Below are 16,715 nucleotides of genomic sequence, written 5' to 3'. Positions count from 1 at the left end.
TGTCTTATTCCTTAAATAATTTCTTAGATTCCTGAAATAAATGCACCTATGCTTTATGCAAATAAAATATTTTTAATTAATCATAAGTTTTATGCACATTTTCTTAGCTGCAATTATAATTTATATGCCAGAATGATATTGCAGATGTTAGACATTTTTATAGAAGAATATTTTGTATTTTGTATAGAAGAAGCCTCACTCTGTATAAAAGAGATTAATCAGACCTTTATTTAAAGCATAACAAAAATGCCATAAAAATTTTCTTTCACTTGGACTTGGATTTTAAATCACTTTAACCAGTAGAATTAAACTGGATAATTGAACTGGATAATTCTTCCAATAAATACAAAGCAGTGTGTCCTTTCAGTCAGATTGCTTACAGTGTTGTTATTCTGAATTGCTTTAACCTGGGCTCTTTTGGATATTAAGTACAACATACATCATGTACATTTTTTACATCTGAAATTCCTGTCCATGATGATAGCATACTTAAGGTTCACTACATGTTGTTATAATTATGTCAAGGAACATTTGGCACTGTTTAAAAGCTTAACTTTTTTTGTCCCAGAATCCAGCTTGCATCATGTCTTAGATGTATGTTGTTAAAACTGACTAGTAAAGAAGTAAATATTGGCTTATGAGGTTTGAGTATATGAAGCATATTTTTGCTAGATTTCTTTTTTTTAAAGATCATTGAATGTGGCATAGCATCATTTTGAAATTCGTTAGAAATGCAAATTCTTCGAATCAAATTGGTTGTTGCACATATTAACATTTAAGAGTTTTATTTACACAGGAAATATTTTCGTGAGTAGATGCTTTTTCATGAACTCAAATGCTCAAATAGGCACTATCTGTTACTTTTTTTTTTTTTTTTTAGTTCTAAACTTGGTAACATATTCTGTATCCTTAGAGTCATGTGGTTGTCTTTAATCACATAATGTATCTGCTTTTTATATTTCCTTGATTTTAAAAAAGAGAAACATTTCTTCACATTTTATGTACTGCCTCCCTGGTCTGCTCTTCCTGACCCCATTTTGCATTTAGTGTTCATATCTGTCTGGCCTTTGCTATTTTCATTAACTTTGTCTTCTGTTCTCAGTTAACAGCCAGGTCCTTGCCTGCTGTGCAGTCAGATGAGAGACTTCAGCCCCTGCTCAACCACCTCAGGTAATGGAAGGCACAGCTTTGCTATGCTTTGAAATGCAAGTGCACTAATGTGGGTAAAGTATGTTAAAGTGGTTAACAATGCTTTCAATTATTGAAACTTAAATGTTTTTTTCTTTGTTTTTCTCTGTTAATCAAATGGAAGTTCTTAATATCATGTACTTGTTACCCTCGACTTTAGGGTACTATAGAAAGCCCTTTTAATAAAAATATGTAGAACTACTTGATAAGTTTAAGTTAAAATGAGTAGAGATGACTAATTGTACAGAAAGATCTAAAATGAATGTACTATTTCTTTCACCATAAGGCTAAGGCATACTGTTGATGGCAGTAGATTAAATTAATAGGGTTTTTTTTTTTTTTTATTGTAAACAAATGGGATACATGTTGTTTCTCTGTTTGTACATGGCGTAAAGGCATACCATTGTGTAATCATAAGTTTACATAGAGTAATGTTGTTTGATTCATTCTGTTATTTTTTCCCTTCCCCACCCCTCCCACCCCTCTTTACCCTCTATACAGTACTTCCTTCCTCCATACTTGCCCCCCTCCCTAACCCTAACTCTAACCCTAACACTAACCCTTCCCTCCCCCCCATTATGTGTCATCCTCCACTTATTAGCGATATCATTTGTCCTTTGGCTTTTTGAGATTGGCTTATCTCACTTAGCATGATATTCTCCAATTTCATCCATTTGCCTGCAAATGCCATAATTTTATCATTCTTTATGGCTGAGTAATATTCCATTGTATTATATACCACAGTTTCTTTATCCACTCATCAATTGAAGGGCATCTAGGTTGGTTCCACAGTCTGGCTATTGTGAATTGAGCAGCTATGAACATTGATGTGGCTGTGTCTCTGTAGTATGCTGATTTTAAGTCCTTTGGGTATAGGCCAAGGAGTGGGATAGCTGGGTCAAATGGCGGGTCCATTCCAAGTTTTCTAAGGAATCTCCACACTGCTTTCCAGAGTGGCTGCACTAATTTGCAGCCCCCAGCAATGTATGAGTGTACCTTTCTCCCCACATCCTCGCCAACACCTGTTGTTGCTCGTATTCTTGATAATCGCCATTCTAATTGGGGTGAGATGGAATCTTGGGTGGTTTTGATTGGCATTTCTCTTATTACTAGAGATGTTGAACATTTTTTCCATATGTTGTGATTGCTTGTAGATCTTCTTCTGTGAAGTGTCTATTCATTTCCTTAGCCCATTTGTCGACTGGATTATTTGAATTCATGGAGTAAAGTTTTTTGAGTTCTTTATAGATTCTGGAGATTAGTGCTCTATCTGAAGTATGATTGGCAAGATATTCTCCCATTCTGTAGGCTCTTTCTTCGCATTGCTGATAGTTTCCTTTGCTGAGAGAAAGCTTTTTAGTTTGAATCTATCCCAGTGGTTTATTCTAGCTTTTATTTCTTGTGCTATGGGAGTCCTGTTAAGGAAGTCTGATCCTAGACCAACAAGGTGAAGATTTGGACCTACTTTTTTCTTCTATAATCTGCAGGGTCTCTGGTCTGATTCCGTGGTCCTTAATCCATTTTGAGTTTAGTTTTGTGCATGGTGAAGATATGGGTTTAGTTTCATTCTGTTGCATATGGATTTCCAATTCTCCCAGCACCATTTGTTGAAGGTAGGGTTTGTTTTCTAAACACAAACATGGTATTTTAAAAATAAACTTAGAAAATGCAGGAAGAGGAAAAAACCATCATTACTAATCAGAAATAATTCCCCCAATGCTGTTTTAAAACCCAGCATTAAAATTATACATCTATAAAAAAAATTTACTGTTTTTTCCATTCTTTTTATGAACATGAGATTTTTTTCTTATTAAAATAATTATAAAAATATCCTTTTTAGTTACTATGATTTTTCTTATATGACTTTATTATAGTACATTTACATTTATCTCCCTTAGGGAGGCATGTGGACCATTTCTGATTATTTTCCCTACTGTAAATAATGCTGTATTCAAACTTTATATTTTAGTTCATTTCCTTAGGATAAATTTTGAGAAGTAAAATTACTTTGTCAGAGTATGAGCCATTAAAAAATTTAAGGATATAAGTATTTCTTTTTCATTTTTAAACCTTATTCTATTTATATTCTCATATTGTACAAGACTGCCCCTTTTACTATATCCTGAATAAGATGGGGAAGCCAAAATAGTTACCAATTTAATAGCTTAATAATAGAGATGAGGTTGTTGTCAAATGCATTCAGTTATTATGAAAAGTGACTGACATTTTATTCATTATTTTGTTGTGAGATTAAGGATCTGTCTTTGTTCACTTATTAATAGCATTTCCTGTTTTTATTTATTCTTTTTTTTGGTACTGGGGATTGAATTCAGGGGCACTTAACCACTGAACTACTTCCCTAGCCCCTTTTTTTGTATTTTATTTAGAGACAGGGTTTCACAGAGTTGCTTAGCGCTTGGCTAAGTTGCGGAGGCTGCCCTTGAATTCTTGATCCTCCTGCCTTGGCCTCCTGAGCTGCTGGTATTACAGGTGGTGCACTGCTTGTGGCCTGGCTTTGGTGGTTTGATCTTATGTGCTTTAGATTAATGAATAGTAATTTATATTTGCGATAAACTTAAAAAGTTATTTTCTGTTAATTCAACATACTTGTATTTACAAGTTTTATATTAGTCAAGCACCAATAATGTTTTCTAGTTTTTTTTTTTTTTTACTCTTTTAAACTTAGATATATCACTTTTCATTTGGAAGTTTTAATAGATTTTTCCTCTCATATCTTTGTTTCTTTATTTTTCCTTTTTCCCTTCTTTCTCTTTCCTGCCTTTTATTCTTCTCTGTTAGCGTATTCTTTACAGGCAGGTAGTTTTTACCTTCTATATAATTTGTTTGTGTGAATAGAAGAGAGGGAGGGGATCAAGATTACTATTTTAGCAGGGACTGAATAGCATGCATATTATATGCAGTTGTTTAATTTTCTAGATCTCTGTTAAACCCAGAAATCATGTTCAAGTCTTTTGCCCAATCCTCACTCCTACCCATCCAAGTCTGTTGCTGATTTTTGTCTCCTCAGTTTCTTCTTAATGTGGTAGCCCATTGTCTGTTCTCCTTGATGCCTGCTTTCCTATCCAATGTATTTTATATCACTACCGTATGTGGTCATATTATCCCTTGACTTAAAATCCTTCTCTGCCTCTCCAGTTTAATTCTGGTTGAAACCTGAACTCCTTAGCTTGGCATATGAAACTCTACTGATAAGGACTTACATCTGTCTCTCTCTTTGAACTCTTCTTTCAGTACTGGGACCCTCACTTCTAGTCCCATTCAATGGCATGAAGTTGCTCTAACACAACATTCTTTTGTGAACCTCTATGCCTTTGTAGATACTTTCCCTCCTGCTGCTTCTGTTTATACATGTGAATTTATATACATATATGATTTTAAAATACATTTTAAAATGAATTTCACATGTAATATGTATTTTAAAACTTAATTTATATATATATTTATATATACAAATGTATTTTCGCTTTATCCATTTCTACAACTTGACTAAAACTTTTGCTTTTTTGCTTATCCTTTAAGACTCAGTCAGGTGTCACCTCCTCTAAATTTTCTCTCATTTAGTTTTCTTCCCCTTAGTCTGAATCAGACGCCTTTTGTTGGTATTTTCATAATATCCCAGGACCACATTTGTGTTACAGAATTTGATACTGTTTACTGTCTGATTTCCTCATTATGGCATGAGCTACTTGGCTTTGAACTTACAAATTCTTTTGTATTTATATTCCCAATATCTGGGCCAATGATTATATTAGATTTTTTTTGAATGAATGCAAATTATGTCAGTGATGTTTTATTGTTTTCTTCTATGTGAGTTTTTGTATTTTATAAATCTTATTGTCAAAAATTCTTTCCTAAAAACCACTGCTTTAAAAGATTTAAGCCTAGAGGGTTGAATCTCACCTCTAGTTAATGCTTGATTCTATGAGATAATGATGATTCCCCTTCTTCAAACTCAAGTATGGTGATTTTATACTAGAATTTAGAGGTAACTACTGACACATCTCTTTGAGTCCTTGAAACTTGCACAAACTGTGCATTACCGTTTAGGGGCTTTTAGTTCTCAGTGGACTTCACTCATGAGTGGTTGCTAGGGCAACCCGGACTAGATGCTACAAGTAATATGCACCAACTGATGTTGCCGTTTTTATTATTATTAAACCAAATGTTTTTCTAGTTTTATCACTGTGTTAGTGACATCCGTATGTAGGGTGGCAGCTGATGGTGAGTAGTTTGACACTTCCTGTTCTATAAAGTAACCTTGTGATATGCCTTTGAAGCATATTGATTGCCGTTTTGACTATTCAAATGTAATGTTTTCTTATATCATTTGGTGTGGTGGTGTGTGTGTAGGTGAAGAGAGGAAAGGATACTATTTGATCTCAGAGATCTAATGATAATCGTGTTAGGAAAAAAATAATTATCATTGATTTGCATGAGCTATAGAATTTAAATGTTACCTAGAGGGGATGACATTAGAAGGTTTGAGACTGAGATCATTATTAGGTGAATTTGTTTAGTGCCTCTAATGATCAAAGAGGAATGATGAATAGCAGTTTAATTAAATTTGTCATAAAACTAATTTGGGAGCTGATACAAATAGCTGTAAACAGTGAAGGAGCAATATAGAAAAATTCTCAAATTATTTTGCAGGACTTAGACACTCAAAGAGAATTAGTGTAATACTTGCCAGTCTGATAATCCAGATATGCTTACAATATTGTTATTGAGACTTTTACAGTGATATGTCCATTTTTATTTTTAGTCAAACCTAATTCTCCAGTAAAAATTTAAATTATGCCACAAAAAACATTTTGCTTCAATAGTCTTATGGAAATATGATGTATTTTGGATTTAATAGTAACATCTACCCATTCATTATTTGCTGAATGCCCATTATATACTTGCAATAAAAATAAAGATACCAATCTGTTATCAAGGACCTTAAGAATGGGACTATGACTTGTTTTGGTTTAGGTGCTTTCTTAACATGGTAGTGGCTTATGGTTGATGCTCATAGGCTAAACTTTAATCTTACTTGGGGAATTTTCATTAACTAAGAAGAATAAAGGAAGACAAGGGGATTAGGGAATGAATATGGTTGCTGAGATGATAAGTTCAGTAGTTCCAGACATTTTAAGCTTGAAATGCCTGTGGGACATATATGGGGAATGTGTAGTAAGTAGCAGAATATAAACTCATAGTTTAAGAGCAAGTTTATTCTCAGAGACTTGGCTAATCATGGTGTAGGTGGTTCTCAAATCAGAGACTGGTTGAGATAACTAAGGTAGAGAGTGTATAGAACACACACACACACACACACACACAACACACACCACACACAGACACATGGAAATGGCAGGAATAGAACTCCCAATATCAGTGTTAGAGTGACTTGTTGATGGGCAGCAGTGGGAGATGGGGAGTTGATTTAGAAACCCATTAAATAGACTGGGGAGGAATCTGAGTGAAAAAAGGAACACAGCAAAAGAGAGTAGTATCAAAAGGATGCTAAGGGAAATTTTTCAAAAAAAGGATGGTAAACACTATCAAATGCATGAGGGAAGTCAAGTCGAACTATACTGGTTTTAATTAGGCACCTGGAGCCACCAGAGACCTAGCACAACATTGTAATAGCACAGGTATGTGTCTGAGTTTGGGAGAAGTCAAGGAATAAATGAGAAATGAGGTTATGGAGACATAGGGAGTGTAGACTACTCTTGTTAGAGCTTAAGTTCTGAGGGCATAGAACAAAAGACAACTGTTCCTTGAACTTTATGATTGAGAAAGTGTTTTATTTGTTCTTTAAGATTGAAAAGATGAGTGTATTTACAGGGTAGGGAGAAAGGAGACTGTGGGAGTGAAGGATTAATTGAAGGGCAAGATTTTAGAAGTTATTGGAGTAGACCAAGAAATCACTGGTTGGTGTTTACAAGTACTTCCAACCTAGATTTTTACTTCATACTCAGAAGAACCCAGTGAGGATAGTAGATGTTCATTTATCATTTATTGAAAATGTTTCAATTTAAAGGTTAACAAAGGAACGTCAGGAAGTTCTCATTATGAAGTCTATTTTTCTTTCTAATAAAAAAATACTGCACTTTCTTCTCCTCTAAAGAGATGAATGCTCAACCCGTGGGATATACCTGTAGTCCTGGCTACTTGGAAACTTGAGGGCGAAAGGAAGACATTGAGTCCAGATTCAAGAATAGCCTGGCAACATAGCAAGACCTGTTTAATTCATTCTCTGTTTTCCTTTTTTCTTTTATTTATAAGATGTTGCCATTTTTAAAAGTGACACCAGGAATCTTCAATTAGAAAAATAAACTTGCTTATTAGATTTACAAAAATGGTAAATTCCAGAATGCCGAAATTTTATGAATTATTATTTCTGCTTTCCCTCAGTTATGTATCATTAGATATGTCATCTAGTAACCTACATCTCCCACTGGGACTCAACTCTCATCCTCATGGTTATATGTCACTGGATTTTAAAGGGTGAATTATTCATTGTACTGATATTCTTTCTTTCTTTTTTTTTTTTAGAGCTATATAAAGTTCTTTCAGATGTGTTCTCATGAATATAGAGCTTTATTGTAAATAAGTATTTTTGCTACCCTAACAGTAGTACCCATGGGATAAAATATATAAAATTGAATTAGTCTAGCAAGGGTGTGTGTTAAAGATTGTAATTTTTACTTATCTCACTTATAAATGTAAAGTATAAACAGATAAGACTAGAGAGGAAATCTTGCAGCCCATGTTATACATGTGATAACTTTGGTTTTGTAATCAAAAATTTTTTTTCCTTAAAAATAATGCCTCTGTCCATAGTATTTGTGTCTTTCTCCTTCATTCCTCTACTTCAAGATATGGGGTGGGAGACAGCACGTTACAGATCACTTTAATGGTTGCTCTTATTTAACTTTTGGTCTTTAAAGAGTGTCTAATTTTAAAAATGTGTCTGACACAATGTCTTCTAATTTTATCAGTATCCTTCAGCCCAACAATGAATTAGAAATCAAATAAAGATAAAATATGATAACAAAGAGTATTACTGAATCCATAGACTGTTTCACATGGCTGAACTTGTAGTGCATCCTGAATTTGTAAGGAGATGCTTATATTGACCTTTCTTTTAAAAATCATTTAAAACAATGAAGGCATCACCCTTCATTTAGTATTATTACAGACTAATTTCATAAGATTCCTTTTCCTAATGCAGTCCACTTGCCTAATATGGCATGTTTCTGTTTATTCCATTTAAGAATATGCTGTCACAAATTTTATTTCGGGATGCAACTTCTGTAAGAAAGCTTTTCCTAGTAACCATGGTACAGTGGTACAGTGAAGTGTTTTCTTTTTGAATTATTTCTCATTTTTAATCAGAAAATTATGTAGACATTCATGTGTCTATGTGGCAAATATTATATGTTGGGGCTTCCACCAGTTGTTGGGGCTTCCACCAGTTGAGGACTGACATGAAAGCCTCATTAATGTGGGGCACATGCTTGAGTTGTTTGCTGGTTCTTTCTCAGCACCTGTTTCCAGTCTCTGGCTGTGCCTTGAACTATTTTCTTTTCTACGTACAGCAACACAAGGTTTTAGTTCACTGATTATTATGAAGGTTTTCCAGCTACCATGTAAAATATTAATAAATTACAACATTGTTTTCTCTTATATTGAATTATAATGTTTTCCATGCCTGTATGAAAACCATTCATGTATTCTAAGAGATATATTTGCCAAGAGTGAGCATTTTGCTAGAATCAACCTATTGTGTTAAGAACCCTATAATAGATACTGATTATAAAGGAACTAGTATATACAGTCCCTTAACTCAAGAAGTTTATGTTTTCAAAGGGAAAAAAGTCCAAATTTATTAACACACACACACACCACACACACACACACACACACACACCCCTACCTAGGATTGCTCTGGAATAGTGCTACAGCTTACTCAAACAGAATAAGAAAAAGATGTGAAGTCTTATGAGTGGCAGTATAGATTACAAATTTAATGTGATTTAGTGTTAACAGGTAAAATATATCTGAATATATAAAATTTGGGGGGAGGACAAAATTCATCTCCTTAATATGATCACTGGTTAGTCTCTTGTTCTAATCTATACATATTTTTATGTAATTTTAATTTAAAGAGGATAAACTTTTAAACAGTTCTTTCACTTAACTAAGTGATAAAGTAGACAATTTTCATGACTCTAAGCATCTGTGTAATATTCAGTTGAGGTTAGCTATATCTGTTTTAACTTAACCAAACCCGTTTTATTGGATACTTAGGCTCCTCTGCCCCCTGAATAAACCTGTAAAGAAAAATTACAGAATGGTAGCTGTTCTTATCAGACAAGGAGAAGCCTACTGGGGAGCACAAGTGCTGTTATGATTTCATGAGGAAGGAATTGCAGAATAGATGCTTTCCAGCAGATGGAGTTATGAACAAAGAACAGCAAACTAGGTGTCGCATAGCTTTGAAGACTCAAGAGCATTGTTTAGTCTAAAGGTGTCAGATTGCCCAGATGAAAAAGTGTTAGCCTAAGGAGAACAACTCGCTTGAAACAATGGAATTCAGAAATTAAATTTTTAAACTTTACTAGTGTGTCTAGACTAGAACCTTTATACCCATCTTATCAACTGTCCTTTAGAAATTTAAAAAAATCACACACAGTTTTAAAGTGTGTCTATGTAAGTACAATATATGTGTGTATATTTAGAAATGGCACTAGGATTTTAGATATGATTAAAATAAAACCTGGTAAGTTATTAGTTTTCTAATACAGCCATAATAGATTACAAAAAACTTAGTGGATTAAAATAATGCCCCTTTACTATCTTCTAGTTTTATTTAGAAAACTGACATGGGTCTCGCGAGGCTAAAGTCAAGGTATCTGAGGACTGTGCTCCTTACTGGAGGCCCTGGGGAGGACTATACTTACAAGCTTATTCATGTTCCTGGCTGAATATAGTTCCTTGCAGTTGGACACTAGGTCCGCCCCACCCACCCCCCGCTTTTTTTTTTTTTTGGTTTGTTTGCTTCTGGAAGTTGCCCATATTCCTTCTCCTTAAACCCATTTTCCAAGAGCTCCTCAAGGGCCTTTGTTTTGGGATCCCATCTCAGAATCTTCTCATGCTTCAAGTCTAACTTCTTTTGCTATATCCCTTTGCCCCCACTTGAGTGTTTTCTGCTTTAAAGGCCTTTGTGATTATATCAACCTGCAGAATGCCCAGGATAATCTCTTCATCTCAAAACCTTGACCCTTAATTATTCTGACAAAGCCTTTTTCTCCATGTAATCTAATGCATTCATAGGCTCCAGGGAGTAAAGTAGAAAACATACTTGGGCATATTTGATCTAGTATATAGTGAGGGGTTTTGGGAGGGGGTGGGAAGTGAAATAGTTTTTTTTATCACTTTTGATCAGTTTAACAAGTAATTCTCACTCTTAATTTATTTGGAATACTGAATTTTCTTAGATTTTTGTAGTTAGGTTAAATCAGTCTTAAAATTTAAAAATGGGGTAAAATGATTTTTTACAGAAATAGAAATAAGTTACTAATTTGCTTTTTAATAATATGTAAGATAGAAAAATCTTCCCTGTCTTTTCAACTGACTACTTAGTCAAGGCAAATATATACTTTGTAAGTAAATGACTTTGTGATGAAGTTGTACATAGTGGCTGTGACTTAATGGCAGTACTTAGTGTGAGAGCCATTTGGTAATACTTGCTTACATAACTTTTAGCATACCAAGAGTTTATTTTTAAACATATATTAAGGGAACTCCTAACCAGCATACGTATTTATTTCTTTGTAAGAATTAATGTATATAGGACAGAAATTTTAATTAAAGTCATTAGAACAAATCATGATGACTATTATTATATTATGATCTTTTGGGAGCACATAGCATCAATGAAATTACAAATCTTTGAATGTCACAGTGGTCTTGAAGCTTCTCTTCCACTAGACATTTAGATTTCTCTTAGTCCTGTGACTCCAGAGTTTGTTAGGAATTTCAGGGTTATCAATGCTGGCAATTTTCCTGGAAAGCAAAATTTGTGATTTCCTATGCTTTTCAAGTAGTTTATTATCTATAGTCATTAAGTTTCCTATTCAATCATTGGGTTTCTTTAAAACAGTTGATTGCCTTCTCATTAAATAATAAGGAAAATTAGTTGTTTTACGTTGTTAGTCATAAAGCACTAATTCTAAATGATATGATGTATGGGAAATACCTTTCTTAAAAGGCCTGAGAAAGCACTATGGTAGTTACTGTGATATTTTTTGCAACAACCAAGTAACTTGTTAAGTGCCTGCAATTGAACTCTCTGTGGAGATGGGGAATGTTGTATACCTGTGCTGTTCAATACAGGAGCCAATAGCCATATACAGTTATTGAATGACTGAAATACGATGCATACAACTTAAGGACTGAATTTTAAATTTTATTTAGTTTTAATTAAAATTTAAATTTGCAACAATTTGCAACTCCACCAGCAATGTAAAGTATGCCTTTTTCCCCACATCCATGCCAACATCTATTACTTGCTTATGTTCTTGAAAATAGCCGTTCTAATTGGAGTAAGATGAAATCTTAGAGTTGTTTTAATTTGCATTTCTCTAATTACTAGAGATGTTGAACACTTTTTTATTTATTAATTGCCTATGTGTCTTCTTCTGTAAAGTTTCTATCTACATTGTGTACAACCATAGAAACAAATGAGGTACCCCATTTGTGTACAATGAATTAAAATGCAGTCTGTAAAAAATTAAAGATAAATTAAATTTGAATCACCAGTTATAGCTATGGTTATTGGATTGAACAATACAGTTCCATGTATTTTGAAATACATTTTGGTGATAATCATGAAGTTTTTTTAATATCAAAAATTTGGGGCCCAGAGCTCCAAAACTGAGGTGGCCATGGAGAAACTGTATGATGGAATTGTTATAAGATGTCGTGGCTATAGAGGCTCATGACGCTTCTAAACCAGGGTAGCTTCCTTACCTTACATGGATTTTGCCTCTTTGCACTCGAGCTATTTGCATTTCCAGAGGGCTGTAGCAAGACTCCACAGAGGAGGAAAACTTAAAGCTGCCCAACTGGTGAGCTGATTCATATCTGAAATCTTTCAGATTGGACTGTTACCACATGTGGCCTGTGATATTCATGTGCATGTAAATGTTGAGTTAGCCTGAGAACTCCCTGTAGCATTCCAGAACCAATTAACCTGCATTCACTCCATGAAAACAGAATTCAATAAATTGGACTGAGATAAAACAGACTACCAAGCCTCACCTAAGGTGTAATGCCTTCTCAGTTATTTCTAATTGCTATTAGAAACTAGTGCTAGGAAAGATAATACAAGTTAAATAAAAAAAGCCTACTTTTAAAAGTGCTACCTTGGTTCTTCACTTATTGCATACATACGGTCTAATGGAGGACACTAGGAACAGTTATCAAATATGTACAGTAGTGTATTTCCTCAGAGCTTATTGAGGTGAGCTCCTAATTATCTAGTGTAAAATCACTTCCAAATGCTTGTCTCACTGTATTTTCTAACTAGCAACATCAGTAGTTGTGTGATCATTTTTATACATTTGTTTATTTGCTTAGAAAAAGCAAACAATTTGTCCATTTTCTTTACCACTATCTTACCATTAATTATAAAAATGGCTAGAATGACAAGACCTTAGTAAGCACTTGACTGGATAAATGAATGTGTAATAGAAAACATTTAGACTTTAAAAATTTACCATTTATTTAGTTTTTTAAATTGCCAAGTGTTGATACTAAATACAATGCTAATTTGGACAAAAATTTGATGAATTTTCTGATATTTCCAAGGGCAAACTCCCAAAGAAAAACTGTTTACCTTTGCAGAAATTCAGTGTTGGTTTTGGGACTTGGGACTAGTTTTGGGACTTGGAACCCTTTTTTCATAGAATCAGGAATAGTCATGGAGGACAGAGGAATGACTTCTATCTTCTGTGACCTCAGAAGAGAAGCATACTTTCTTTTTTCCTTCTCAAATATGTACTCAAATTGGGAAAACTTTTATTTAAAAACAAACGCAAAACTATTATACACCTTGCTATTTTGATCTATGATACAAATCCTTGAATATTATGAGGGCCCTTAGCATATGAGGCGTGCATATGAGACTGAAGGGTGATATATGAAGAAAGTGTATAATGTGATTTCTGGACTGTGACTTTTAGTAATAATCCTCATTGACTGTCCATCATTCCCTTCCATACCAACCAGCTACCACCAACAGAACGCCAAACTCCCAAAACATTATGTCCCTAGTGCTCTCCTATTTGGAGGAACTGACATGAGGGGATAATACTAGAATGCCATAACCTGATAACTATTCTCAGAAGCATTGCACACTCTGTAAATTATTTGTGGGAGATTGATAAAATAATGTCAATCAGTTCAATGTGTTGATTCTGCTGGATATTAACACTTTATTCCTCTGGTCTCTCACTTTTTTGTTACCACCCTCTCAGGCATCTTTTCTGTATTAATCCATTTAACTCTCTTGGACCCAAACCTACAACAAAACAACCTCTATTAGAGAATTATTGTATTTCCAGTATGTACACTAGGAATATAGAATAAAGAAATATAAAGAATTTCCTCATGAAAATAGAGATATTTGTTGGGGGACTTAAATGTATAAGGTGAAAATACCTATGTTTGGCTATAGATTGAATATAAACTATAGGAGTGAGTATACTTTACTTTTAAAATCAATTTTATAGAGGCTTACTTTACCATGCAAAGAATCCATTTTAAGGGTACTGTTCAATGACTTCTGATGTGTAAGGTGCACGTATTTTTGACACAGAAACATGAGATGCACCTTTAGTCTATTTTGTTCATTAGATTGTTGTGGTTATAGATTGGAATAAATTAAAAATATGGACCACATGGGGGAAGATGAGACCAACCTAAAATAAAGTAGCAGTTGTACCATTATAGTTCTTAACTAATATGGAAACTCTTATGTTTATGATTTTTATTGGATATGTGAGCCTCTTGGAATCACATTTTCTCCCAGTTATACAGAAATAAAGATTATTATATTGCATACTGTCTGATGGGAGTTTTCTGCGGAGATTTAAAAAAAACAGAACTGAGTAAAATTCATGCTTGTGGAAAAATAATTTACATTCAATTTAAAGCAGAATTTTATTGATTGTGCTCTCATTTGGAATAACTGTAGGAAAAATCACCTGAACCTACACAAGTTGGTATCATTTACTGGACTTAGCTATAAAAGAAAGTCATTTCTCAGTGGTGATGGCTGTTGAGCGAATTTTCCTGTGGTATCCTTCACTGCAGGTAATGATAGATTATAGTTTTGGATTTTCAGGATTTCCTGCCCACCCAACATCCAAATTACAGGGATTATGCATTCTCAGTGTTTTGAATGGCCTAACTTATGTGGACAGAGTATTTTTTTTTAATTGTCCAAGATAGTTAAAATTGTTGCAAAAGTGATCTATATGGGTGATATACAGAGCCTTTGTTTTCCTCTTCTTGAATTGTTTTTCCATTTGTGCCATGATTTCACCTGGCTTTATTCAAAGAGCCAGGTATGGAGCTTGGTATGTTTTTAAAGAGTGATGTAGGAGATTGCATTTTATTTTGAAAGGTGTCTTAGCTAATTTTAATGGTTCAAATAAATGTGTTTCTTTGACGCAGAGATCAGTTTTGATAACTTGTGCTGCTTTCTTGACTGCTTTGTTTATACTAGTTTTTAAAATATGGATAAACTATAGCCTTCCAGATAGAAAGGAGTAAATAGTGTTAACCTTTTTAGATTAAGAGTATTGGGAAATGCTGACAAAGAAAGGAAATGTGTTTTGTATGTTATTGTTTTATGAACCTCAGAATCTCTATTTCTTGGTGGGGAAGGAGGTTATAGAGGCACTTCTCCAGGATGAGAGAGGAAATCTTTTTGCTGTTGCTTAGGATCTTGCTCTAATCCATATTTGCATCCCACCTTGCATGAAATGAATAAGAGAAGGGACAGGTGCAATTAGATGTTGAGGTGAATAAAGCAGCCCCAAAGACATTCAGATAGGAAAATGACACAGCTTTTTCCCCACAAAGAAAACATTTAGGTTACCTCCAAACTAATGAGAATTCAAGATTACTTCCCTAATGATACAAGTATAGCTTGTATAATGGCCAAGTATAGCTAAGTTAAATGCTTGATTCCCAAGTAAAAGGTTATGAAAATAAACATTATTTGAAGTAGACTTGAAGTGCTTTCTCTAAGGGCCCAATGCCAGTTTTTATCTGTTCATGCAGGGCAGAGATTGATCTTAATTTGGCAAACAGGAGTCAGGGTAAGAAGAGTGGGCTGCTCTGTGCTGTACTAGTCCTTCAGAGAATCATTTGATTGTCTCATGTCATTATGTCCTCATTGTACCACAGTGCTGTCCAGTGGAAATTTGAGAACAACCAGTGTGAGCCATATATGTAATTTTCAATTACCCAAGTGAAATTAATTTTTATACCACATCTTATTGAACTTGTATCCAAAATACCATTTTGATAGTGTAATTGATATGATTTATGTATATAGTGGTGCTGAGGATTGAACCCAGGGCTTCACACATGCAAGGCAGAGCATTCTGCTACAGAGACCTTGATATGATAAGCTGTTAATGAAGTACTTTACAATCCTTTTTCATATTGTCATATATTATGCATATTGAACATCTCAATTCAGACTAAGGGATATTTCTAGGATGCAATAGTTACTAGTGGATACTATAACAGTGCAGATCTACAAAACTGAATTTCACTTAAATCTCTAGTGTATAAGGTTAAATTTTTGCACTTGGCAAACTTCTGACAGGGGTAAGTATAGACTATAATGATAGACTCAAACTCTTTCAGATAATCAGGTTATTACAAGGACATTTATGTTGTGTCCTCCTATTTCAAGGTTAAGTATTTTATATTATAATATCAAGAAAGTAGATAAATTATTATTTACTGGAATTTATGGGAAGAAATTGGTGAATAATTAAGAATAGAGAAAAGCACAACAAAAATGTGTTTAAGTGTCATAAATTTAGGCCTGGATGAAAATGATAATGCTTACAATTATAATTTGAGTGAAAAATACAGTGATAAACTTTACAGACATCTTAATTTGATCTTCACAAGAGCCATTTGATGGTAGTAGTTTTGTAATCCCTTTTATGATTCCTATTTACCTGTGATTAAACTGAAAGAGATGAAATTTTATAAGAGTCCTACAGACAGCGAGTGCATGCAAACCCAGGACTATTGGTTTCTGTAACCTACGCTCTTAATCATTCTTCTTTGTTACTTCCTTGTTCATTTATGCCTCCATGATTGTCTTGGACAAACTGAACTTGGAGAAGTTACATAAGTGAAGAATTGCAACTAATTCCTAAACCATTGCAGCAATTCTACTTCTTCTGTTTACTCCCTCA

The 16,715-nt window shown here is 34.0% G+C and overlaps 1 protein-coding gene across 1 annotated transcript in view; it reads left to right on the top strand.

Annotated features, from left to right (window-relative positions):
• LOC306665863 (DNA primase large subunit) overlaps nt 1-16,715 on the top strand; it is a 136,881-nt gene that overhangs the window by 4,374 nt on the left and 115,792 nt on the right. Inside the window, exon 2 of the mRNA XM_079147487.1 lies at nt 1,103-1,170. Coding sequence (XP_079003613.1) covers nt 1,103-1,170 — 68 coding nt within the window. The remainder of the gene's footprint in view (nt 1-1,102; nt 1,171-16,715) is intronic.

The sequence above is a fragment of the Sciurus vulgaris genome (assembly GCF_902686455.1).
Source record: "Sciurus vulgaris genome assembly, chromosome: 7".
Taxonomy (NCBI): Eukaryota; Metazoa; Chordata; class Mammalia; order Rodentia; family Sciuridae; genus Sciurus; species Sciurus vulgaris.
The sequence above is the reverse complement of the archived record's forward strand: the minus strand, read 5'-3'. Positions and strand labels throughout refer to the sequence as shown.